Below are 26,573 nucleotides of genomic sequence, written 5' to 3'. Positions count from 1 at the left end.
GCTCTGATCTCCATTTACAGATAAAGGTTTTCTGTGTAAAATTTGCAAATAAGCTACAGAATTCTGCCGCACAAAAAAGCTGTAAAATTCCCAGTATTCTGAACATCTAAGGCTGCTGTCTTTCAGAATAAGATGCAGCTCGGAGCTGCAGAAATGTCAGCGGTCTGATCGCTTTGGTCCACCTGCTGCACACATCAGTTTTCAGGAGGCGTCTCTGCAACAGCGAGCAGTTTGTGCGTCTCAGCATCAGCAGCATTTCTTTGGTGAACAATAACAAACAGCAATGCATCTCACTGCTTCTGACAGCCGCTTTGCATTTTCTGAGCTTTCCCTTCAGCTTTACATGAATCAAAGTGCTTCTACATGCAGCTCCAGGTACAGGAAGGCAGTCAGGTGTCACCTGGTGTGATTGTTGTTGAAAGTTACTCCCTCTGTTCATTATACTCACAGTTAGACTGCACCAAATCTAAATTATTTTAAGAATTTTGCAGAAAACAAATTTCAGGGAGTTTGAAAATATTTTTTTTGGCATCTCAGTTTTCCCAAAAAGGGGTACTTTCCTTCGGTTTGTTTTATTTTTAAGAAAATGGAAACTTCAAATAGTTTCAACAGCAGCTTCTTTTAGGTCTTAAGTGATCAGGGAGCAAAGTGGAAGTCCTGCTGTTTCTTTGTTTGGGCCTCCACCTCCTTATTTTATTTATTATTATTTTTTGTCAAATGTTATTTGAACTTGCAGTTCACCTGAAGGTCAAAAGGCCACCTCAAGGGACGTCATGAAAATGGAACGTACCATTGTCGTATGTGTATTGTGAAGTATTCGTGAGGATAATGTCAGTTTCACGCACTACAACCTCAAAATTTTGTGCGGGCCACCTGTACAGGTCCAGGTTTGTCTATTTTTCACCTGCAGACACCCCGTATCCACCTGTAAGGGCGGTTGTGACTAAGGCACTAAATGAGCCAAGATTTCCCACTTAGCAGAGTTCTGGTGAACATTCAGAGGAAGTGAACTGTCTGAAGTAACAAGAAGGCCGACGTGAATGTGGCGTGTAATGTTGAATCGCATCAGGGTTTACTTGCAAGTTAACATCTGCAGTAGGATCCCCCCCCGCATGGGTTTCAGGTGTGTGCAGTGTTTGAGTCTGGCCCAGGACTCGTGAAATCACATTCTGTCTGCTCGAGTACTTTCAAATGGAAAATCCTCGCACTTTCTCAACAGCAACGAGGTTAAAATACTCGAGATTGTCTTTGGCTCATCGGCGAGATGCTGCTTTTAGAACGCTAATAAAAAATGCATGATATGAATGTGGTGCAACCACCCGCAGACCAAAATAAACACCATTATTGGATAGTTTTGCCTCGTGCTGTATTCAGGTTTTTAAAAAAATGGCTCTGAGTCCCACAAACAACTGAGTTCCCTTTAAGTTTTTATGGCTGCAGGTAGAATAGTTGAAATTCTGAACCTCTCCTGAGTTTTTCTTTAATTTTAACACACAACACACTCAGTTTTGTGATACAAGTTGAAGAAAATCCCACAAATTGTGCATGTAGCTGTTTGTTTCTCTGCCGCTTGTCTTCTTTTTGTTTAGTTTCTCAACCCTTTATTCCTGACTCCATCAAGCTACAGATCTCTTCAAATATGTATGTAAATATATATACTGTTTTTTTCTAACAAAGACATCACAGAAAATCCACATCTTTGTGCATTTTATCTTGTAGCAAAGCAGCTAGAAGTAATTTTAGAATTTTTTAAATAAGTTTTACTATTTAACATTACATTTTTCTAAAAACAAAAATCTTTCCCAGACTGAAAAGGGTTTTTAAGATTCTGTATAAATGTATGGATCTCTTTTTAGCAGCAGACAGACTGAATATTTCAATATTTCATGTGATGGCTAAGGGGTAAGAAAACCTCCTGCCTACAGAGCGGATCTGTGGCGTAAACCCGGTTCCTGTCGGCGCCTTATTTGTCTGTGTTTGCATGCATCAGCGTATCTGTTTGTTTTTATGAATATGCATTTATGAAAATAGCTATTCTCCCCTGATTGTTTGTCTGTCTGTCATGTCAGATCTGCGCGCCCAGCTGACAGATCAAGTAAAGATTCTGGACTCCCAAGTGGAGGTAAAACAGCAGCAGCTTTCGGACCTTTCGGAGTTCCTCCGGCGCCGAGGCGACATAGAGGCCGAGTACGCGCGGGCCCTCGACAAACTCACGGAGAGGTTCACGCACAAGACTAAAAAGTAAGCTGGTGGTGTGTGTGTCCCCGGTCTGCCTCTCCGTGCCGTCATATCAGGTGTGATCCTGCAGGAAGGAGCAATGGGGTCAGTCGGTGTGTCAAGTCTGGTCGGTTCTGCTGACTCAGACGCGCCTGGAGAGCCGGGAACACGCAGCGCTGGGGGACACCTGCTGCAACACGCTCACTCAGAGGCTCGCACACAGCACGGAGGACACACACCGTCTGCACAAGCGGGTGAGTGCGCGCTCAGTCGCGTCTAGTTCAAGTGAGGCTGCAAGAGTCTCCCTGCTTTTATTGTGAAACAATCACAGCCATACAAACAATAGATCATCTCTGACTCCGCCCACCACATTCTGCTAAATTCACTCCCCCAACCAATGTTCTGAACACAGGGATTGGGCGGGGCAAAGTGAAGATTGACGCTCTGCTGGGTCCATCAGTCAAAAAACCATGCCTCTTAATTTTCGTATTTGAGCTTTAAAATGATGAAAAACAAGTGATTTACACCCTCTTACTGAGTGATTCACTCAGTTTTGAAGATGTTTGTGGTTTACGTGTTTAGAAAAAACACAAAGGTTTGTTGCAGCAACATCAGGAACAGTTCTTTAGAGTTGGAAATGATGGTGCTGCGGTTCAAATCTTGATATGAAGACAGTTTTCTTCAGAGCATGTTTTGGTTTGCTGCAAACCTTGTGCAGTTGCCATGGCAGCAATTTGGAGGCGGTGGAGTCATCAACGTTTTTCTTGTGGTCTGTGGCTTTTTGATATAAGTTTTCCCTAAATGACAAACAGGGTTTAAATGTTTCAATTTATGTTTTAGAAATTCTTTTTTTTTTTTTTGTAACATTTAAAAGTCTTCAATAAAGCCTCAAATGCTTTTGCTTAAGATTATTTTTACAGATTACAAACAGTCCAGCTTCTTGGTACCAAAGATGAGCATATCCTGAGCGCCAAATCATAAATATTCTCAGAAAGTGCACAGTGTGGGATTGGTAAAACTGCAGGTTGTCTAAATTGACTCACAGGAACTTGTACAGTTAAAAACGAGCAGAATCTTAATTAGGCCACATGCGTTGTTTTTAAAGCAGCTAAAAGGTTTTGGTTCAACGCCAAGAACATCTAGGTCCTTTCAACATCACTCTCAGCTCCACATCAAACAACGCAAATGTGGCCAATCAGAGCCCAACTTCACAGACCGTCAAGAAAAACATCCTAGAGGATGAAGCAAGCTTCATCTCTCTTTTTTTGTAGGAGGATTGTCTTTGCTCTGCCTCTTTTTTCTGTTCTGATAAATGGTATTTAATACTTGAAAACATTTAAAATATATGTGACGGTACAGGTGCAGCAACCTAAGGTATTTAGGTATAAAGGACTGAAGGAGCCAAAACTATGAATATAATATAATAAAAATAGATGTTTGTACTGTTGGCTGTATATGAGAACTAGACTGAGTGACCCCTCCCCCTTGGCGCTCCAAACAGGAAGTACCCGCTGACTCCAAGAAGCCAAAATCCCAAAGACCTCTACAGAGAAATAAACAGCTTTTACTCGGTCATTCTATTGGTCAGAATAGCTATTCTTACTCTGATTTCGTGTTGCCCCTAGTGGTAGGGGTGTGGCCTTCCAACAAACTCACTCCTGATTGGTGAGAGTGGTTGCCATAGAAACAAAGCTACTGGTTACTGCCGACATCTGGTTCCAACATGGGGGTGTCCGCATCGCGAGGAAATAGTGTCTGACTTGACTTCATTTGGTTGGAGCTGGGAGTAAACCACTTCCTGTTGATGACGTCACGCTCAGTCACTCCAGTTCTCTGCTACATTCAGTGGTTAGAACGTTATTCTAGAACAGAAGAACTGAATGGAAAATAACAAAACCTCAAGACTTGCAGCATGAACCAACACATAATACAATATAATACTTGCAGCCTAACATGATACTTCCCTGAAGCAGAACAGCTGTGGTACGGTGGTCCCTTGCTATACTGCGGTTAACCTTTCGCTGATTCACTGTTTTTTTTTTTTTAGTTCAATTTAGCATGCCATTTTGTTTACAGCGTATTGTGGTCTACATCCTGGTTGGCTGTAGACTTTTATCAATCAAGCTCCTCTGTGTTGTGTCTCCTGTGCAGAACTTGTTCAGTTTACCAAGCTAAAATAAATCATAGATCTTGAGATCTTTCATTCTGCAAAATCTGGACCTTTTTTTTTTAACGAAAGTCCTTTGAGAGTTTGAACAAGACAGAAAAGTGTGAAAATGTTCATTACTGTCTGAGAAAAATGCATAAACAGTGTAGTGATGGGTTTAACGCCTTTACACATCTAGAATAATGTCAAAAATAAAAAAGACTTCTTTTCAGATTTCACTTATCGCGGTTTATTTTTTAGAGTGTAAATCTGGCGATAGACGAGGTAAAACTGTACGTACGTCGAATACAAAGTAGTTTGTTGCAGTTTGGTAAAACTTTACGAACCACAATAACGATCCCTTAAAGATACTGAATGTTGGAGTGTGAGAGTTTGGGAGTTATTAAACGATCAACAGATAGGAATTTTCCCAGATCTTCATAGCACATTCAACTCTCAGTGGTTTCCATTTGAGGGGAGGGTAGATTAAGATGCCCCCGGGGGTTCCATCCGGGCTTTAAGCCCTGTTTCCCCCACATGTGCTGTGGTGACACATCAAATCAACGAGGACTTAATGTTGTGAGACCTCAAACCTCATAGAATTGGTCTCCTTTAGGTCGATTCGAGGGGGGGGGGGGGGGGGGGCATTTGTCTTGCAATTAATTACGGTACTGTGTTTGTCATTGTATAGATCTTCTTCATTCAGATAATTTCTTTATTTTTTCTTAAACAGCAAACCCTTAAACCAGGCCTCGCTGAAGATGTTTAAATGTTGCAAGCTGCAAAAGTTGGAAGTGCAGCCTTGTTGGATTGCAGACAGCAGTGCGTGCTTTGAATGATCTGATTTGGATCTGCTCCCTTTTTTCTGAGGCTGCAGATCAAAACCACTTGGGTTGAGTTTTAGCTGATAAAAATCGTTTTAAGCTCCAACCATTTTTTTCCTTCGCTCTGTGAGATCTGACAAAACAAGCTGTGAACCAACTCACTTTTAATCCTTTCTCTCTAAAGCAACTGCCTGCACACTCATCATTGTTTTTTTATTCCATATGAAGGAAACCAAAAAAGAGGATTTTTCACTTGAAACATTACTGATAATTTTTTTTAAATGTTTCAGGTCTTTGTTTCATTTCTCTCCAAGCCTTGACCTGTTCCCTAAATTGACAGGAAGTACCAAATATTGCAGTTCCTCTGCAGACCACTGAAGGCGGATTGCTTCCCATGTCAAAAAAGTTCATCTTTGCACCCTCAGGTTTAAAAACCCACTCTGAGGAAAATTTGCTTTTTGGTGTTTCTAACATATTGTTTTAGCATTTTTCTGCTAATGGAGGACATATATAAAATAGTTAAAATTGTTCAAATCATTGTGAATCAGGAGCAGACCAAAAAAAGGCATTTAAAAAAGCTTGTGGTTGTGTTGTGAGGGAGAAAGTGTAGACAAAGGGATGATGGGAAAGGGAGACAGGCTCACTCAACACCTATACTCCCACCCAGAACTCAGAGGGGAATTTCAAATGTGTTCCTGTCGCTCTGCAGAAACTATGTCCTAGAGACGACACAGGTTTCTAAATGTGGGCCAAATAATCCTGATTAAACGACCAACGGGAAATGGATGAAAAGATAACTGGTGTGGGATAGAGATTTTTGTAATTTTTTATAGCAGCTCTGAGCAGGATGGAATTATTTTGAAATCGCTGGTCCAAAGCTTTATTTTGCTCTGTCCACTTGCCATTTTTGGAATAGTGTTGGGTTGGGCGGAGCTACGTAAGGTGGATGTGTGTTTCCCTCTTCAGAACCCAAAAGCTGACGCATTAACTGTGAATGAGAACTGGACTCAATGACCCCTCCCCCCTGGCGTCCAAACAGGAAGTACCTACTGGTTCGAAGAAGCCAAAATCCCATAGACTTCTATAGAGACATAAACAGATGTTCTTCAGTCATTCTATCAGTCAGAATAACCATTTTTGCTATGCTACCTATTTTTAACATCTTCTTAATAATCATAATTTTATATTTAAAGCTATATTAGTTATGAACTGACCAATCAGATGCATCAATAAAACTAGGAGGAGCCTGCTGGTTCCCACATCTAACGTTGAAAGGGTTTGACAGTTTTCGTGTAGCCCACTTTCAAGTGGTAGGAATGTGGCCTTCCAACGAGCTCATCCTGATTGGTGAAAGTGGTTGCCATAGAAACGATGATGGACCGACTCGGACCAATCACTGCCCACTGATGTCATCTGGCTCCAACATGGCGGCATGTGTATCATGAAAAATGGCGACTGAATTGACTTCAGTTTGTTGGAGGGGGAAGTAAACCACGTTCTACCGGTGACGTCACACTCACTCGCTCCAGTTCTCTGATACAATCTTTTCTGTCTGGCTTCAGATATATGATTTTGTTAGCCAAGCATGACCATGTTTGGTTAGACGTGCACATTTCAGTCATCGAGTGCCAGCCTCGCACGGAAACGTGCTTTCATCATTGCAACCTGCCACATATGTTCCAAGATCATAAACCGTGATGTGATTGTGATGAGTTACTTCATGTAACTCTGTGGATACGGGTCAAACACAAACAAATATACATTTTTATGAAAACTGACTCAAAATGTTGGAGATTTTTGAATTCAAGGTTTAACCTTTTTATCACAGAGCAAAGAAATTGGAATCCAGATGCAGGACGAGTTGCTGAAAGTCACGACGGAGCTGCAGACGGTGAGCTCCCCGCCACAGGATTATGGCACACATGGTGATGGTGAATGTGCGCTCATGTCTCTGCTGTTTCACCCAAACTCCTTCAAGGCTCTGAAGACGTATAACCAGTACCACACAGACTGCCTGATAGCTGAGGGGAAGCTGAAGGACGCTGAGCGGCTGGAGGAGAGACACACTGGCAAGGCGACCGAGCTCGGCCCCGGCCAGCTGGTGGGGCAGAAGCGGAGCTCAGTGAAGAAGATGGAGAAACTAATAGAGAAGGTATGTTTGAGTGGCAGGAAAGAAAAACCAAAACCCAGCGAGTCGTAAAATGTTTTTTGTGCTTGGAACCCACTTCCTTTTCCTGTTGTTCACCCACATGTCACGCGCATGTGAGCCAGTTTTATTTATTTTTTTTACAAATATCTGTGCTTTTTCTGTGGCACCTAGAGGTTTGGCAGAGTCCAGGAGACCCAGCTGAAGTGCACCAAGGCGCGCAACGACTACCTGCTGAACCTGGCAGCAGCAAATGCAGCCATGAACAAGTACTACCTGCAAGATGTCAGCACCCTCATCGACGTAAGGAGGCCTTCCGCAGCAGTTTCATCATTTTAGGAGAGATAAAAATTTCAACCTCTCTTTTATGTTCGAGCAGTGCTGCGACCTCGGCTTCCATTTGTCTGTGGAGAGGGTAATGAAGTGCTACCTGGCCAGTAGATGGCGTATCCAGAAGACAGAAGAGACGGGCCTGAAGCAGCTGGAGGCTGCGGTGACTTCCCTGGACCAGAGCGGAGACAGAGATGCTCTGCTGCAGCAGCATGACTCCGCATTCTGCCTTCCCTTCAGGTTCAACTACCACCCACATGAGGGAGACCAGGTGAAACCGGGCTGACGGGATCCTTTTCAATGAAAACTCTCAGTCTTTAGTCACAATAAAAACTTTTCCATGCACCGTTACTGTCTGTCTTAATATCTTTGATTATGTTTCTTGGTGTCAGGTGTGTGAGGTTAGTGCGGAGAGCCAGGTGAGGTATGAACTGGAGACCAGGTTCCAGCAGCTTCAGTCTCGACTCGCTACCGTTACCTTGGAAACAGAGGAAGTAAGTTCATTATTGTTTGTATTCTTTGATCTGAGTAGACCACTTTCAACTTTACCTGATAGCCGCAGGCGGCGTTGTATGGCCACAGATGCCGCCCTCACTCTCCCCTCCTGCCCCTGCCACCCTAGTTGCAGCACATGACAAAAACGTTTTTTTTCAAAGTGGAGGTTCTTCCGTTGGTTATATCTCCATAGCAACCATTTTTTGGGCCGCTGGGGGTGACAAAGACGTCTATGTAATTTTTAGAGGAATCAGCAAAAGTGAATTTTGGGATTTCCTTGGCAACTGAGATTTTTTGTTGATCACACCCAAATTCCCAGTATTGTTCAGCTTGAGCTAAGGATCCATGTATTAAATTGTCAATATTTCGGTAAAAAATATGCGAGCAACGGGGTAACCCTACTTTTGAGAGCCCACCACGCTAACGCCGTTCAGAATCTACAAACTTTAAAACCCAAATTAAACCCCAGATAGCTTCCTGATGACACACAAGAAGTTAGAAGGCGATAGATCGACATCCCTAGATGGACCTTAAATTTGTTGAAAATACCTAAGTTTTTTTTCGGCGGGGGGGGTTCAAGATGGCAGCCTATTCCGGCTTTTAAAAGTTCCTTGGATGTTCCCAGAATGCGTGGTTTGGTTTCATTGACATCATTTTTTGGGGCCCATAAGAGATTTTGGCCCCATTCGTTTTTTTAGCGCCTTTGTCTGCTGTGATGTCATCATTTATTATTTCTTTGGGAGGGGCGGGGTGTTGTCCACCATGCCCAAAATTCATATTGGGGCCAAATTTTGGTGAGTTTGTGAAGGCGTAGTAAGAAAGAAAAGTTGCAAAAAACAATCTGGTCCTGCAGTCCAGGTGTGTGAGGTTATGGCGGGGAGCCCGGTACGTCAGCCTGGTATTTATGCCAGCTGCTGCGAGGCATAAATATGTTTTTAATAAAAGTTGTCCTTCCTTCCCCTCGTCAGATCAGTAAAACGCTGAAAGCCACGCTCGCCGCCCTGCTGGAGACGATGTGTGACAGCGAGTGCAACCCGTCTCCAGACGTATGCAGCAGCCTGACACACGACCCCCCTGTGGGGACCAGTGTCCCAAAACTGACCCTGGCTAAACGGCGAGCCAATCAGCAGGACACAGAGACATACTACTTTACAGTGAGTCAGCTGGAGCTTAACGCAACATTTTTGAATGACAAAATGTTGATTTGGGATTAAATGTTTCTTGTTCTTATCGTAGAAAGTCAAAGAGTTTCTCACCAGCAACTCTCTGGCCTCCAAGCTTCAAGCCAAACATGATCTTTTACATGATGCCATTCAGAAAGGTAACTAAAGCTGGATTTTGTTGCATTTTCAGAATTTCTCTTTATATGATTGTTCAGATATAATCAGGTTTCCTATTTTTCTAGCTTTTAATGGCATTTTTAGTTATAATTTATCATTTGAACAATTATTTTAATCAAAAAGTTGAATTTACTAGTTTCAAATGTAACATATATTTTATATAGTTTAATATTTAGCAAACATTTAATATTTTTAGTTTATTTTGCATATTATTTTCTGTACATTTTTACAATTGTTTTGCATTTTTTAGCTACTTTTAAATAATAAAATAATTTATCTCTGTAAAATTCCAAAAACTATTATGTTAATTATTTACTTAATTTGCCTTTTTTGCTTGGTTGCTCATTTTGAGTTGCAGTAATTAGCAGTGGCAAAAACATAAAATTTGAAGCTAATTAAATGTTAAAAATTAAATTCAATAAGAAAAAAAATCCCAGGTCCAAATTTGACCATTTGGGAACTACAGGGTTATAATAATAATAATAATTATAATTATAATAATACATAATAATAAAATGGGAATGAACAAATTTGACACATTTTCAGTCATTTAGCAGTTTCTGCAAAAAAAAAAATTTTGGCATTTTCTGCATCTGCTTTTGAAATTAAAACAGCATTTTTCTTGTCATCTTGTACTTCAGTATTTTTTTGAATTTTTTGGGGCATTTTGCAGCAATTTAAGTTTATTTGGGTTTATTTATAGCAACTGTAAACATTCATGAGCTCATTAAGCACTAAGTTTATTCGGTTTTCTGTGTCATGGTACGTTTTTACATCTGTTTATCTACTATTATTTATTTTTCTGCTTCTTTTTTTTTTACATATTTAGCTTTTTTTGCATTTACTTTTTCTTTTTTAATTTGTTCACACTATTGAACTTTTTTTTTGCCTTATTCAACTTAATAGGTGGTTACATGTTGTTCTGGTATTACATTTTTTTTTACTTTTTTTGGCTCAGTTTGTTGTCTGTCACATAATTTTGTAGATCTAATATTCAAATTCTGCCTCTCTTTTGTTGACATGGTAATGAAGCATTTATTTTAGGATTGTCTCAGAATTATTTTTGTTTTGTTTCAGCTTCCTTATGATCTTTTATGTTAGCTTTTGTGGCATTTATTTCAGAATTGTAGCATTTAAATGACCTCTTTAGTAATGATCAGTAGTATTTATTGTATTTGTTGAAGGAAAAAAGAGGTCAAAGTTCACTCATTTCCGCATTAAGTCTTAAACAAGTTTTACTTTTCCCAGGTTTTAAACAGATCCTGACCTCATATATCTGTAGGATGTTTATCATCTTGTTTATGAAGAGTTTAAGTCCCTACAACAAGTGTTTTAGTGATGCTTTGTGTTATTATTATTAGCAGCCACTCACTGTGACCTTGGAGTTTCACGTTTTTCTGTTTTTCTCTTCCAGCTGAGGCGGTGGACAGCGACCCTTCCAGGTAAAATGAATAAGAGCTGTTTTTAAGAGCTAAAGGCAGTGAATCTGAGAGGCTTAGAGGTCAGGAGAGGGCAGAGAGGACAGACGGGAAGAGGAGATGGACATGCCACTCTGGAAAACTGTTGTTGTGATCCGTTTTCTGTTCACGTCAGATCGCAGAAGATTTCCAGATCCTGTCACTGACGGCATGTGTAATCGGGCCCGTGCATTTGTTATATTTCCCAGAACGCAATGTGCTCGGTCAGTGCGTGTTCGGAAGTCCAGACCTGTTTCCCAATTCTGCCACACACTCTTCACCTCAGACATTCTCTCCTACATTCAGGTAACAGACGCTCAGACTTTCACTTCCCTCTTCTCTCTGCTGTACTTCGCTGTGCTGCTGCTTATATGGTCCTGATGCAGAGGATACGGACGGATGGGGGGGGGGGGGTTCTTGCAGCACGTTATGTGCCCCCCCCCCCCCACCGCATGCAATGCTAAAACTGAATCTTAAGAAAATAAAAAAATTCTTGTTACAAGAAAAATTTTCAATTGAAACGTTTTAGAAATCATGTCTTTGAGACATGCATAAGAATTCTTGGTAATAGCTTTTTTTTTACCGCATTGACGATTTTTTTTTGCTGCCAGTGGGGTTAAGGGTTTTTGACTTATTCCTATGGGGGCTGTTTTAGCAGTGTGCAGAGACTGCTGCCATTCTGTGCTTGGTTATGTTCACTGCAAAAAGGGGTAGGCTAAAAAATAGGAAAAAGAACTCTTATCTTCAGAAGAAAATCTCTAGAAAGGAGTAAAAGGATGCAACAAGTCATCTTTACTGAACGAGAATAATAAGATATCAAAATCTAGAAACAAGGAGTTCCACACAACCATTCAAAATTGAAAAATCTGCTAAAGAAAAGCTAACTGTTAGATAGAACTTCAAACTTCAAACTAAAAGTTTTACAAACCAGTTATTTGATCCTGGTCAATCTTGGAGCCCCAATCTGATGAAAACGGTGGTTTTAACATGTATGTGACATTTTTCTGACGATGAAGGACAAATATAAAGAAATTTCAGCTCAAAATTGCATTTCTGAGAAGGTCTTTTAGAGTCATTGGGAATCAGGAGCAGATGAAAAAATGCCATTTTAGAAAGATCGTATTTGTATAAATACAAATAATAATAATAAATATGATGGGCGGGGCCACGAGCTCTCTGCTCCGCTCCATTCTGATGCAGACATATAGATCCACGTACGTTTTGGTTTTCCTCGTCTGAGCTGGAATCTGGATCTAAACTGTACGACTGGATAGCTCCGATATGTCTCCCCATTCTTGTTGCACCGTTGATGTTAGGTGTGAGGTACTGTAAGCGTGTAAACAGAGGGGTAGGGGGGCGGGGTTTCTTTGCACCAACAGTCCCAACTACAAATTAAAGGTGAATAACTAATAAACTCCTGCTGAAACTATGTCCTAGAAAATGACAACATTTTTAGATTTTGCTTAAAAACTACATACATAATCATAATTAAAAGAACATTGGGAAGACTTTAAAAATAGATCCAAAGATGATCAGAGTGGGACTATAGTAGATGTTCATAAAATCTAAAAGTAGCACATATTCTCAGAACAAAACTGTGCATTTTTGTTTCTACAATAATGGAAAAAATAGCAGTCTAACCAAAGATTACAGCAAAAAAAAATTTTTTTGTTGTCAAGAGTATGGAGCAAAAGGGGTTTTGACTTTTTTTTAATCACTTATTTCTTCCTTTCTGGATCCTATCTCATGATGAGGCAAAAAAAATTCTCCAGTGTGCTGATTTTTGACAAAAGCTTGGAAAGGTGTTGAGCGAATAGAAGTTAAAACAACATCAAAAGTTAATCAAATCTCTTGCATGTCTAGAAACCAGGTTTGAAATATTTGGAAGGATTAAATAGTTTGCAGTGCTCGTAGCTTATATTCTGGCTTTCTCTCCTTTCAATCCTCCTCCTCTTTTATCTCTTCCCCTCTCGCTTGTGAAAGGGATTAAAAAGCTCTGTCCTCTTTGCTGCCTCCTCTCTACATTGGGCCTGTGTGTGTGTGTGTGTGTGTGCTCCTCCTCTTCCTCCTCTAAATCTTCTTCCCCTCATTGTTGCCTCTCTTCTAATCTCTTTTTCTCTGTGTCCCTGCTCTTCTGTGCTTGCCTTGGTGCAGAAGAAGAAGGAGAATGTCTCGGACACAGGTACCAAGTACCGCCGGCGCCTGATCTGTGCGCCGCAGGCAGGCGGGCGGGCGGAGTCATGTCATGGACTTCACTGTTACATTTAATGAAGAGCCTGTTTTCACTAAACACGTCAGATTGGGGAAAAAAACTGAAAATGGGACGCTGCCAGACAGAGCTTTTCTCTGCGGTGCAGCAAATAAATGCCAATAATCGTTAACGTCCCATTTATGAAGCTTTTGTGTATTTTAAAACCGTGGTCCCCAATCCCTGGCCCATGGACCGGTACTGGTCTGTTGATAAAAAAGATATAAATAAATCAAAGATTGTTCAATTTTAGAAGCCACCAAATTCTGTCCACCACATCCGTGTACGACTCTTAATGCATGTCCAGTCGTTCACCTTGGTCGAGTAAATGTATTTGCCTCCTCCTTAAAGCAGCTGCTAAATGCGAAGCTAAAAGTTAACAAAAAAGCGTGTGTGAAAAGTTCCTTTTCCAAAGACGAGCCTTCGACTTCAAAGTAAAAGAAATACAGATTTAACATGAATCTTACTTGAAGTATGGACTGATTGTGAGAGTTGTTTCCGCACATTAAGGCCGCTCTGCACAATATGCAGTGAACGACTCTAAGGATACAAGATCGCTGCTAATAAAGTTGCATTCACTGTGGATTTATGTTTATTAATATATGCAGAAAACACACGTTATTATGGTGGTATCATTATATTTTGTAATATTTATCCACTAAACCTTAAAAGTTGGACAAGGTTGAAGTTAGTGTCCGGTTTTTGCCTCCACTTTGCTGGTTGAGGGGAAAATCAACATTACATTTGAATGGATCCAAAACGAAGTGGACGTTTAAAGCGTCTGCAGAGGTTCAATCAAAGGAAGTTTCTGATATTTGAAAAACGTGTTAAAAAAAAAAAAAAACGTACAGCAAAGCTGAGTTAGGCAGGAACTTGTAAAGAAAAACTTTAGCAGAAAAAAGACTTCTCTGTGTTAAAGAGAAACACACAACGAATCAATATTTCATAAAAAAATATATATATATATTTTGTTGTTTCACTGACAATGACAAATAAATCTTTTTGAATCTTGAAAAAAAACCTGAAAAAACAAATCTTTTGCCTTAAAAGAGAATTTAAGCCTGGATTGAGTTATCAGAAAACGGCATTCTATGATCAATAAAAAAGTTTTTTTAAAAACCCTGTAATGTTGTCTTAATTGAAGCAACGACTGTCCTTGGAAAGCGGAAGCTTAAACAAATTAAACGCCAACTTCAGCGTTGTCTGTGAAAATATAGTCTGACATTAAACCGGTCTGTGGCCTAAAAAAGGTTTGGGGACCAGTGATTTAGGAAACCACGACGCAGAGGCAGCAGTAAAATCTGGTCCATGTCTAAAGACCCCATAGGAAATATTAAACTAATTATTATCTCGTCTTTCTTTTGTCTTCTCACTTTAGTTGCCCATCTTTGTAATTTCTTTGTCTCTTCTTGCGTCCTCAGAGCTCCGGACAGCAGATTCCTGTGGTGGTTGAAAGCTGCATCCGCTTCATAAACCTTCACGGTGAGATGGTTTATTTCTCCGTTTCAGTCCGTTTAACGACGGAGTCTCTGCCAGAAGCGTACGTGACTAAATGTTTGTGCGTCAGGACTCCACCACGAAGGGATTTTCCGAGTTCCTGGATCGCAGAGGGAGGTCAACCTCATCAGAGACGCCTTTGAGAGAGGTAAGAGAGAGATCCTCGGCTGGAACGGGTTTCCTCCTGACCCAAGGAGAAGGAGATGACGATGTCCCGCACTGCAAAGAATGTCCTTTGCAAAACTAGCCCAAAACAAAGAATATAGGATGTTTTTCTCTTGTTAGTGAAAAAGTCTGCCAATAGAACTAGTAGTTTGTCTTGGTGAGAGTTTATAAAATAAGTTCTGCCCTTTGAAGAGAAATTAAATCTTCAAATTGGCACTTTTATTTAAGTTTATTCCTCTGGGAAGTCTTGAAATTATGTCTTAAAATAAGCCTGTGTTACTTAATAAAAAAAACTTAACATCCTCAAATTAAGTATATTTACACGCGCTTCCCTCAAATGTATCCCATTTTGTCCTAAATCAAAACTATAAATACACACGTTGGGATAAAAATGTATATGTAAAATATGAAGCAAAAAAAAAACTGGATCCAAGTGCTGCAGGTTTATTAGCTCAGCTAAAAGTCCACAAAGCTAAATCAGGGTCAGGCAGGCAGGAGTCAATAATGAGCACGAGAGCATTGGAGAAGAGACTGGTTTAGTCAGGACGAGAGTCGGGGCAGGCGGCAGGCAAACAGAGTCAGAAACAGGAGAACCAAATATAACGCTTGGCACTACCGGCAGAGTGGCAACACAAAGGGCAGGAAGTCTTTTATTCTTGAAGGAGCCTTCAGAACGTGTGATCTGAGTCTTGGTGTGAGTGAAAATGCTTGAACTCCTGCAGGAGAGGACCCGCTGTCGGAGGGTGAGTGCGACCTGGACTCGGTGGCGGGCGTCCTGAAGCTGTACTTCAGAGGCCTGGAGCCTCCTCTGTTCCCCTACGACAGCTACTCTGATCTGCTGGAGTGTGTCCGTAAGACGCCTTTTTTTCTAACCTCCACATGTGTCTGTGCTTCACCTTTTCTCCAGGTTATGATTCATTAATAGAAGTTAAATTTAGCTGCTTGTGGCAGATACTAAACACAGCTTGGATGGGAATATGTCTGCATAGATGATACATTTTGATGCAAAATGGTGCAACTTCTGTGTTTTTTTTTTAAAGTCCCACTCCGGTCATCTTTTGATCCATTTTCAAAGCCTCACTATTGGTCTTTTCTGCAGGGCAGCAGGAGTTCATTCAAAATTTTGCCTCTGAGTTGTGGGTAGGACTGCTGGCATGGAGTAAGCCCGCCCCTGCTTCCTGTCATCCATCTGTCTACATGCTATCCCCCTAGCTTACAGCTCATCACACCCCCAACCTAACATTAGCGGGGAAACAAAAATGGCGAGCAATTATGGAGCCGTATAGGTCAGATCCAGATTCCAGCTCAGACGGGGAAAACAAAGACGTTCATGGATCTATTTGTCTACAAGTGGATGCATCGAAATGCATCAGAAATGCAGTTTTAACCTTTTTTTTATATGTATATATCCTCCATTATAAAAAAAAATGCCATAAGTACTCGTTAAAAACATGCAAAACACAATTTTTATCGGTGTGGGTCTTTCATCTCTTCTCGTGTAGGCGTGCATCATTTTGTTTACAGCTCAAAATTCTTGATTTTAACTTTTAGTTGCATCAGTGAGGAACCTTGTAATCCTGCTGTTTTGTAAAGTTGCAGCTCTGAGGGTTTCGGGCGGTTTGTATGTTTGAAGGAGTTTGAATCTGCCGCTCAGCCTGCTTCCCCTCCCTGTCGTGTTCAGAAATCGACGACGACACAGAGAAAGCGGCCAAGATCAAGACGATTGTTTCCACCTTCCCTCGGCCCCTCGTCATCGTGATGCGCTACCTTTTCGCCTTCCTCAACCAGTAAGCTGCTGCCGCCCTCGGTGTGGGACTTGAACCGTGACATGGGCTGAGAGAACCATGTGTGCGTGTTTTCCCCAGCGTGTCCCAGTACAGCGATGAAAACATGATGCAGCCGTACAACCTGGCCGTGTGCTTTGGTCCGAGCCTCCTGAGGGGTCTGAATTCTGATGACGCCGTCGCTAGGCAACCACAGGTTAACGACCTTGTCAAGACCATGATCATCCAGCATGATGCCATCTTCCTCGGCCAATCAGAGCTGCCGGGCCCTGTCTATGAGAAGCACATGACTCTGGAGCAGGAATACTGGTGAGATGTTTTCCGTCGCTAATACGAAATGTGGAAAATTACGGCGGGAGAAGTTTCTGACATGAGCTTCTCTAAACCTTCAAAGCATTTAGTTTATGGTTTAGCACCAAGTAGATATAACCCAAGATATACCCTTAATGTTGGCCTGATACAACGATTTAAGTACAAATGTCAACAATTTCCTGTACAGCAGGAAGGCCTAATGCAAAATCATAAACTATAAATTCTAGAGAACATTTTAATTAGTCAAGAGGTTTAGAAGGCACCGTTTTTTGGCTCTTTCTGCTTTATTTCTACTTTAAACTGTATTTTCAAAGCTGGGAATAAAATAACAAATATATCCATTAAAATAAAAAAGTTCTGCAGAGTCAGCAGCAGCTCTGATCTCCTTTTATGAGATGCAGCATCCATTCATCAAACCAATCAATCGGTTTTCTCTTGCTGTCCTTTTGCTGGAAAATGACTTTTCCTTTTTTTATGTTTTAAAGTTTTTCCTTCGTTCATCTCAAATAATTTGTTAAGTAAAAAAGCGATCATTTAGAATATAAATGAATCAATATTAAAATCAGATCAACTTGAACTGAATCCATTCATGAAATTGTCAGACTGACTCCTCTAAATGGAACAGAATGTTTATATTTCAGCACAGACTGTAGTGGAGCCTTATATTTGAGTAAATCTGAACTTTTTCCCCACATAAGATGACTGGAGTTGAAAGATTCTTCCTTTAATTTCCTTTTGGAAGAAACATTTTGTTTTGTTAAATGTTATTTTTGACTCACAAAATTTATCGTCCAGTGTAATCCATTTTTTTATGGGTTAGTGTGATAAATATGCACAGATCTCTTTTTTTTCCTCTACAAATTTTGATTTTTGTTGTTCGTGCTGTTCCCATTGTGATGTTATATTAGGGGCGGAGTCATGGGCTTTGTTTACCCTGGTCTGTTGTTTTTGTTGGATTTGTGATGACTGTATAAGAGAACTGGACTGAGTGACTCCTCCCCTCTGGCATTCCAAACAGGAAGTACCCGCTAAGAAATCAAAATCCCACAAACGTCTATAGAGAAATAACCAACCATCACTCAGTCATTCTATTTTTTTAGCATGTTCTTAATGATCCTCATTTTTTTTCGGGGATTTTGTTTCTGTAGTTTAGATTATTCAACATGTATACTGACCAATCAGATGCCTCAGTAAAAGAAGGTGGAGCCTGCTGGCCCCCATTTCCAAAGTTCAAAACATTTGATTGACAGATTTTGTGTAGCCCGCTTTCAAGTGGTAGGAGTGTGGCTTTCCAACAATCTCGCCCCTGATTGGTGAGAGTTGTTGCCATAACTGGGTAGCTCTAAATAAGAAGGATAAAAAATCCCTTCAGTTTCAGTTTGACCCGTCTCCTTCGTTGCCTGAAAGACGCATTACTTTCCTGTTACGATGCAGCAACTACATAATCTGATCAAATCTCTAAATCCTGTCTTCTTCATGATGAAGATTGTCAGACTTTTCTATCGGTAAATTCTGGTCTTTCTGCTGACCTGCAGTGAACCCATCACGGAGGAGGGAGATGGAGAAGCAGAGCCTCTCCCCAGTGAGGACGGTGAGTGCGGACTCAGACATCAGGGCGGATTTGTGTGGGTTTGCCGCCAACGATGTGCTCAATGTGTGCGCAGAGTGGGAGGCCGTGGCCATGTTCGACTACGTGGCCAGATCCCCAGCAGAGCTGTCGTTTAGGCAGGGGGACCTGCTCCTTCTTCACAGCAAGGCTTCCTGTGATTGGTGGAGAGGCGAGGTGGGAGGGGTTAAGGGCCTCATCCCTCACAAATACATTAACGTTTTGGAAGGGTGAGTGGCCTTTCTTCGTATTTAAAGGATGTGTCACACAACCACTGTATACATTTTTGGCAGTTTCCGTGGATGAAATTTTGCTCTTTGTGATCCATGGGTCATATACGTAATTCATACGTGTCTCTTGCATTCGTCCATGTGCACAGATGTCCATCGAGGACGTGTCGGTTTTGAGCTGTTCAAAGTTTTTGGTTGGTTTACGCATATTTTACATAGTTTATACACAATTATTACATAGATCTTTTTCATGCATGTATCACCGATGTATAACTTATTGCATCGATGGCACACATATCACATTCAAATTAAATTATTGACACACGAATCACCAATGAATTGCATATGAACAGCGCAATAAACACACGCGGTCCATGTTCTATGTTGTTTTGCGGGGTTTATTTGTCTTTCTTCCGTGGTTTTAATGTGGTACACTCACTTTTTCCACGTCTATTCACGTATGACCAATTGTCATCCAGGCAATATGCGATAAATGCAAGTAGTGGCTGTGTGACACGGCCTTAAAGCGATTCTGGCAACTGTGAAAAAGGTGATTGCTGCAAAAGAGGGTCGGTAAAATGATGTATGATGTTTGTGTTGACAAATCCATCTGTGTAGATCGTAGAGTTACTCAATAGCACGCTCTCAGCTGTGGTGGTTGCGTTTTCTGCCTTCAGGTCAGAGCGAGGGAAGAGAGATGAAGGAGGCGGAGGAGGCAGCACTGGAAACCTAACAGCAGAAGATCCAAACTCGGAGAGCACAACTCGGTACACACACACACCAACAGACGTGGTTTCAAACTCCACACTCAAAAAACACACAATTTTCATTTGTGTCCAAAATACATGCATGTGAGCTGACACAAACCGCATAGAAAAGTCACGCAGCTTCTCCTGAACAGGATGCGAGTGAACAGCGATAGTGCTTCGTTACCGGGGAGACAGAAAGGAAGTGAGGGTAGCCCGGGTCGAAAGCCTCAAACCTCCCCCGCCGCCCGGCACCTACCTGTGTAAGCCTCCGTTCCAGAACTCACTGAACACCTGGGCCCGTTTGGGCTTCTGAGACAGAATGTTCTGTCTGCTAGAAAATATTCAAATGCAAACTTTAAAGACCCACTGTGATGAAAATTGTGCTTTTGACATGTTCTTGTGGCATTTTTTCTGATGATGGAGGACATGTACAAAGAAAATCAGGCTAAAAATGTCATTTTGGAGTATTTCTTTATTCAAATCGTTGTGAATCAGGAGAGGAGGAAAAAATGCAGTTTGAATAAAAAACTCATTTGTGACGGAGATTATATGTTGGGTGGGCCACAACTCCCTCACTGTTCTGGTGGATAGCTCCAATTTTGCTTGCCATCTTTGTTGCAGAGGGGCAATAAGACAGTAAACCGGGACCTCTCAGCAACAGGAAGGGGAAGACTTTAAAAATGGCTCACAAGATAATTGTAGTAGGTGTTTAAGAATGAAAAAAAAAATCTATTTTTGTTGCAATTAATTTGATCTGTGTAACCTTAAATGGAATTAAAATGTCAAATAAAATAAGGTTAAATCCAGTTTAGTTATTTCAATTTAAAATAGGTTAAAGTGAAATAATTACTTTGGAATATACCCAAGTAACAAACAAACAAGTAAAGCAGGGTATTCAGGGTATATGTTGAATCTAAATTTAGGGTTTAAATCTGGAAATTTACATTACTGATACCAAAGGCTAAAAGAGAAGCATTTTTAGTGTTTAAATATAAAAGACAGTATTGTAATATCCCGTATGACCTCATGGTGGCACTGTTGTCTTGTTTGAGATCATTGTAACACATCCCTGGCAATTTGGCTGATTGAAGCAAAAATATTTTTGCTCTTATTTTGCCAATTTTTTTAGCTTTTTCATAAATAATTATTAAAAATAAAATCGTCTTTTCTGGTCAGTTGTATTTGATCTCAGTTGTCTAGTGGTTGCAGAGCAAATCAATGGTCCACTGTTATTTGTCCTCATTTGGGTTTGTCCAAACATCCGTTTGTGCTTTTTCTCTTCAGGTCTCATGAGCGAAGACACACTTTGGACATCGTAAGACCGGGTAGCTTTAAAGTCTCAGACAGAGCTCCAGTCGCTCTGCAAGAAAGACCTCCAGTAGATAAGGTCAGTGGCCCTCTCTGTTGTCAATGGTTCTGTCTTGTGTCAATAGTTCTTTCTGGTGCCAGTGGTTCTGTCTTCATCTAACATCATCTTTGAAAGAGCAGAGGAAATGTTTTGTTCCTCTCTGGTTGATCCGGTTTGGGGCTGAAGTTGACTAGGTTCAAGACTCAACTTAAACTTAAAAAGCTGAATGTTCAGCCTTAGTACCATGCACCCTTACTGAACGTTACGGATGACCTGCACGGGTGCTGTGGGTTTTTGGGTTGTCCGGGTCCGTGGAGGGTCTTGGAGAAAAGCGGCCACATCTTAAGTAAAGTGCAGGTGTGTGATGTGGGCCCACCTCAAGGGATGTCATGAAAGTGGAACGTGCCATTGTCATGCATGTGGTAAGTGGTAAGTACCGTTGAAAGTGGCCATCATTCAGACGCAGCTCTTGCAGTAGATGGTGAAGCTCATCGTACCGGGGGAGTCTCTACATCATCTGTGTCTTTGATAATGCAGAGATGAGGCTAAAAACTCTGGCTCCTCCCACATGCATCTGTGTCAATCGCATTTGCTGTGAAAGCAGCATTATGACGTATGGGTGATGCTGTTGTACGGTATCCTTACGCTAGTAGTTAGTAAGGTGCAAACGCTGCCCACACAGGGTGTGCACGTGATATGTGCAAGTTTTCATAGGAGGGCCACACAAACTATGTTCTTATTGTCTAATTCCCTCATTTCTAACAGTCAGGCTGCAAACAAGGAGCGTGCACTTATCACGGGAACAGAGCTAACGGGCTCCTTCAGGGTGCGCAGGATTTAGAGGTGTTGAAAGGATGAAAAGATCTGTGCGACACGCCTCCATCTCACCAACTTACCCCTTAGTAACCCTTGGTATTTAAGTGTCAGCTACGGCCTGTTGCTTGCAGCATGCCCATAGATTAAAAAAAAAACGCTCATGGACATTTTTACTCACCAAGCGGTCTACAACTGATATTATTTCGTATGGGTCGCCTGCCTGCCCGGTACAGGTTTGACCTTTTTTTTTTTACCCGCAGACAGCCCTTATCCACCCATGAGGGCAGTTGTGACTGAGGCTTTAACAGCTTCCGGTCTGAAATATTCACAGACTTCAGCAGTAAAAATGTCCTAATGCCTCCTCACATCTTCTCTGTGTGTCAGGAGATGCTCAGCCGTCAGATGAACTCTGTCTTCAAGGAGCTCCTGTCCCGACAGCCTCCGGTGCAGTCGTCCGCCCCCGTCACCTCCGCTCCGTCCTCCTCGTCCTCCTCTTCATCACTCGCACAAGCTGCTCCCGCCGCCAAAAAAATAAGTATTTGGTCTCAGAGGAAGGGACCCTTTCAGACCGGTGGACTGAGATGAAGTGAGGACAACAAAAGAATTTACTCTTGATTATCCTGCTGTTGCCAACGAGGAGGCTGGCGCAGAACTTGGTTTTATTTTTGACATGTGTAAAATAATTGCGTCTGCCATCTCATAGTGCCACAAGTCTCTGTGCCGTGTAGCCGTGCGTCCGGTGTCTGTTTTTTAGCCAAACGGTTTCCCTTTTTTTGTTGATTTGGTTACGTCTTGGCAAATTTCCCAGAATGGAAATGTGACTTGATCAAAACTGACTATCTCCAAGTGGTTGGTGCGGTTCTGGCTGTGTCAAGATAAGGATTCACAAGCTGCCCCCTAGTGGCAAGTCTGAGAATAGCATACCTGACGAGTGCATATTTGAACATATACACCTGACCTGTCTGGGAGAGCCTTCACATTTTTGACCATTAACACGTTTTTTTCTCTTCAAACCATCAAATGGGCGTAAAACTTGAATTTTCAATTGAAATTTATTATTGAACTTTTATGAGCACTGTTGTTCGTTATTAAAAAAAATGCATTAGAACTGTGATAAACAGCTAACGTAACCAAATATTAAACTAAATATATTATAAGTATTATTTTTTGTCCAAATGCCCTTATTTAAGCATTGCACATTAGTCTATGTTGAATCATAAATTCCTACAAACTCTCATAAATTCTGAACTCAAATATAAACTAATCGTAATTTGTAGTTACCGTATTTCTAAATATGCACTGAATGAAGATGAAAACAAAAATAACTGCAACTGATTAATGCATAATCTGGAAGCTGAATGCATTTGATGGTAAAGTTTTAACATCTTTTTAAAATGATCAATTTTGTGATTTTTATTTTTTATTCTAAAATCAAGGATAGGTTATGGCAATAAAATCTAAATTGGTCAATTCAAAAACATAATGGATTACCTTAAAAAAAGTCCACAGCAAATGACACCAAATGTTCATAATTATCAAATATATTATTAACTCTGTCATTTTAAATTAGATTAATGTTGTGCGTTTGTTTTAGTTAGATGTGAAAGTTAATTTGACCTGACTAGCTGTAAAATGACTGAAGCTACACTTCTGTGTTGCTATGTAGCCAACAGTTAAATATTACCCATCAGGCCTTGAGAACTAACTTTCAGCTAGAGTTTCATAGAATAAATCTCTTGCTACATGCATGTTCTAAATGCTAAATTAGTGGGTTTTACTTAAAAAACATTGAGTCTGCGTTAGCAGCATCTCCCTTTATGGAAATAGTAAAGAACAACCTCCAGTTCACAGTTAAGGTTGGATAAACGTTAATAGATTTTTAGCAGCAAAAATCATAAAATACTTTGAGACAGTTTTGGCTGACAAAAGCTAAAAAGCTTATTTGGGAAACAAACCCCATCAGGTTTGATTGTCTGGACGTACGATGGAGGATTAGGGCCACCAGAAAGGACCATAAATAAATATATGAGAAAACAGTTGGGATTAAAAAGAAATTATTAAAGTTATTATCATCATCATCAACTTTATTTACAAAGAGATTTAATGCAATTGAACTCGAACAAAACGCTGTACATTAAAGGCTAAACATAATCAACACCAATTTAATAAACGAGTGAATAAAAAAAAGCACATATAAATTATGAAAACATCAACATTTTATGAGAATAAAGTTATAAAATCATAAGGAAGAAGTCAGAATTTTACAAGACTAACGTTGTGAAATTAGGATTAAAAACACAAAACCTTTACTAGAATAAAGTTTTACAATAATGACAAAAAGGTAATAAAACCATGAGAATGAACTAAATTTTTACAAAAGTGAAGTTGTGAAATTATAAGAAAAAAAAGTCAAAATTTTCGTATAATTGTCAATTTATGATTTACAAAACTATAGTTTTACAAGAAAAAAAATCATGCTGTTTTGACAACAAAGATGAAACTTAATGAAAATAAAGTCGTACATTTACAAAAAACAGTAAAGCGGATTGAGGGAGTTTCTTGAGCAGTGTGAGGTCCCTCGGATTTTTTTAAATTGCTCTGCAACATAAAAAAAACCCGATAATGTTTGTTATCCTTGGTGAAACATTTTAAAGCTAAATGTAAGATTTTAGGGCTTAATTAAAAAATACTTTTTTTCCTGTAAAATTACAGGTTTTTACAGAGTATTACAGCTTATTTACGACTTTATTCTTGGACAATTTTGATTTTTTTCGTACTTTATTGTCATATATTTGTTTCTTTTTAGTTTTTTATGGAGGCACTGATACTCTTGTCGTACCGATTGTGCAAAACCACAATGATGAATATAAAACCATGGAGCAGGAGAGCACCTTTGGGGTGCTGATGGGTTTAAACTTCTGGTTATTTCTTTTTTTTTTTTTTTTTTTGCGTTCTTCCAAAGTAATTTGCACTTAAGTACAAATTTGAACTTTTTCTTGAAGAAATTAATTAAAAAGGGCATTTTGGAAACAAAATTATTTAATTTACAATAAGAGCATAAATTAATTTCTGTGATTTGTATTTAAACTATTACTGCAACGGATAGTTTTATTTTTTCAAGTAACAATGATCATTTGGAGGTTAAATATGTCTCATCAAATGGCTATTATACATGTTTACCTTCAGAAACTATGAATTGGTGTTTGTGTTTTACAAGGCAACTGGTAGATTAAGGAAAAACACACAGAACAACCACACATTCCCCTTTATATGTGATAATCGGGCCTGGAACAGGCCAAATCTCAGGGCTTTTGCAGAGTTAAAGACGGCCTAACTCAGGTTTGGGTTTGACAGAATAATTTCGAGTTTCCCACTCAGGTCTTTGGGTGATTCATTCTGCTTTCCTTGAGCGGCAAAGTTGGAAATGAGTCATTTTAGGAGTAGATCATTCCAGATAAAAGTGTCAAAAATCCCAACAATGAAATACAGAAACTGATTCACAATCCGTTCAAGCAAATAAACGACATTTTCTAGCTATGAACCAATAACAACAACATTTCCCTTGAATAGACCTTTAAAGTTTTACTGGAGTGTGTTTAATTCAAGTTCAATGTCATTTTACAAATCAAATGGAACGCACCATTATTCAGTCCCTCCAGGATTTTGCAAAGTTGCAATCGCTTCAATTCCCACAAACTCTACAGATTCAACCACATATTTCTTTTTTTTTCCCTATCTTGAAAATGTTCATTTTTGTGTAAAACTGATTGTTTTTATATACATATTTAAAGTTGCACAAACATGAAAAATAGCTTTATTTTAAAATAAATCCCTGTTCAATAAGGAATTTCATCAATTCTGTGAATTTCTTTTGGTGATTACATGAAATTGCGTTTTTAATAACCTGGGAAAAAACTGTTGCTTTAAGTCTCGTACATTCTGCTATGACCCTTCAGGTCAAAATGATCATTTATTGCGACTTTTATTGCAAATTTTTAGAAAAACTGTCTCAATTTCAGGATTTTTTTGCTCCACAATCATTAAAAAAAGCCAGTGAGATCCTGGCGGGACTGGACTGGATGCTTTTTAACTGGAAACGGTACCCACACCTGAACAGCCAAAATGGTCCGGTATCAGAGCTGACCCCCTCTGGTTTGAACTGTGAAAGCAACGGCGGCATTGTGGATCCAGGACGGAAAATCTCCTTTCTCCACATACTGTTGCCCCTTTGCAATGACGCTTTAAGCACTGGTCATATTTTAAGAAATGCTTTTGAGTTTCTGATGTAACTGTCACTGTCATCTTTTTGTTTGTTTGTTTGTTTTTTACATCCATGATTCTTCTTCTGCAACTGAAACCTGTGTTTTTAATCTGTTTGATGATGCCACAAGATTTACTGTGTTCAAGTGTGTATGTGGATGAAAAAAATCTGAATACAATAAAGAGAATAAAGTGATGAATAAATGTGTTGCTGTGTTCAAACAACTCCAATCTTATAACAAACAGAGCCGCCCTCAAAGGTCACATGTTTCTTTACGTAACTGAATAGGACAGCCGATTCTCAGAATCTGTGTTTTATCATGAACCAAAGAGGGCACCTAAAGGACGACCAAGGTTAGTTTAATGAAGCCTCCCCGCTTTGGAGAAACTTCTCCATTCTCTGGGAGTCTCCTTCCACTAGAGCGGCACATCGTCAACCACTGCCTCCCTCAGGCCCGGCTGGTTGTGGAGGACGCCTTTGGCAGGATTTCTGCGCCGTGGCGCCTGAATATGCACCTCTTTGAAGTCCAACTGGAATCTGCAGTGAGGGAAGTTGTGGCCACCGGAGATGGACGCTCCACAGGCTGAGACGGGTTGCAGCCA

The 26,573-nt window shown here is 40.3% G+C and overlaps 1 protein-coding gene across 1 annotated transcript in view; it reads left to right on the top strand.

The window, feature by feature from the left end:
* The window catches only part of LOC101156817 (rho GTPase-activating protein 4-like), a 38,877-nt gene extending 12,703 nt beyond the window's left edge, over positions 1–26,174 (top strand). The window contains 23 exon segments of the mRNA XM_011476762.3: positions 2,070–2,241; positions 2,309–2,471; positions 7,016–7,078; positions 7,166–7,339; positions 7,508–7,636; positions 7,713–7,934; positions 8,056–8,157; positions 9,127–9,312; positions 9,395–9,479; positions 10,913–10,940; positions 13,110–13,137; positions 14,625–14,685; positions 14,771–14,848; positions 15,588–15,716; positions 16,547–16,652; positions 16,731–16,958; positions 18,497–18,552; positions 18,626–18,797; positions 19,475–19,564; positions 19,699–19,806; positions 20,831–20,933; positions 22,095–22,247; positions 22,249–26,174. Coding sequence (XP_011475064.1) covers positions 2,070–2,241; positions 2,309–2,471; positions 7,016–7,078; positions 7,166–7,339; positions 7,508–7,636; positions 7,713–7,934; positions 8,056–8,157; positions 9,127–9,312; positions 9,395–9,479; positions 10,913–10,940; positions 13,110–13,137; positions 14,625–14,685; positions 14,771–14,848; positions 15,588–15,716; positions 16,547–16,652; positions 16,731–16,958; positions 18,497–18,552; positions 18,626–18,797; positions 19,475–19,564; positions 19,699–19,806; positions 20,831–20,933; positions 22,095–22,247; positions 22,249–22,290 — 2,678 coding nt within the window. The 3' untranslated portion in view covers positions 22,291–26,174.
* The last annotated feature ends 399 nt before the right edge of the window (positions 26,175–26,573 follow it).

Source organism: Oryzias latipes, chromosome 7 (genome assembly GCF_002234675.1).
Source record: "Oryzias latipes chromosome 7, ASM223467v1".
In the NCBI taxonomy this organism is placed as follows: Eukaryota; Metazoa; Chordata; class Actinopteri; order Beloniformes; family Adrianichthyidae; genus Oryzias; species Oryzias latipes.
The sequence above is the reverse complement of the archived record's forward strand: the minus strand, read 5'-3'. Positions and strand labels throughout refer to the sequence as shown.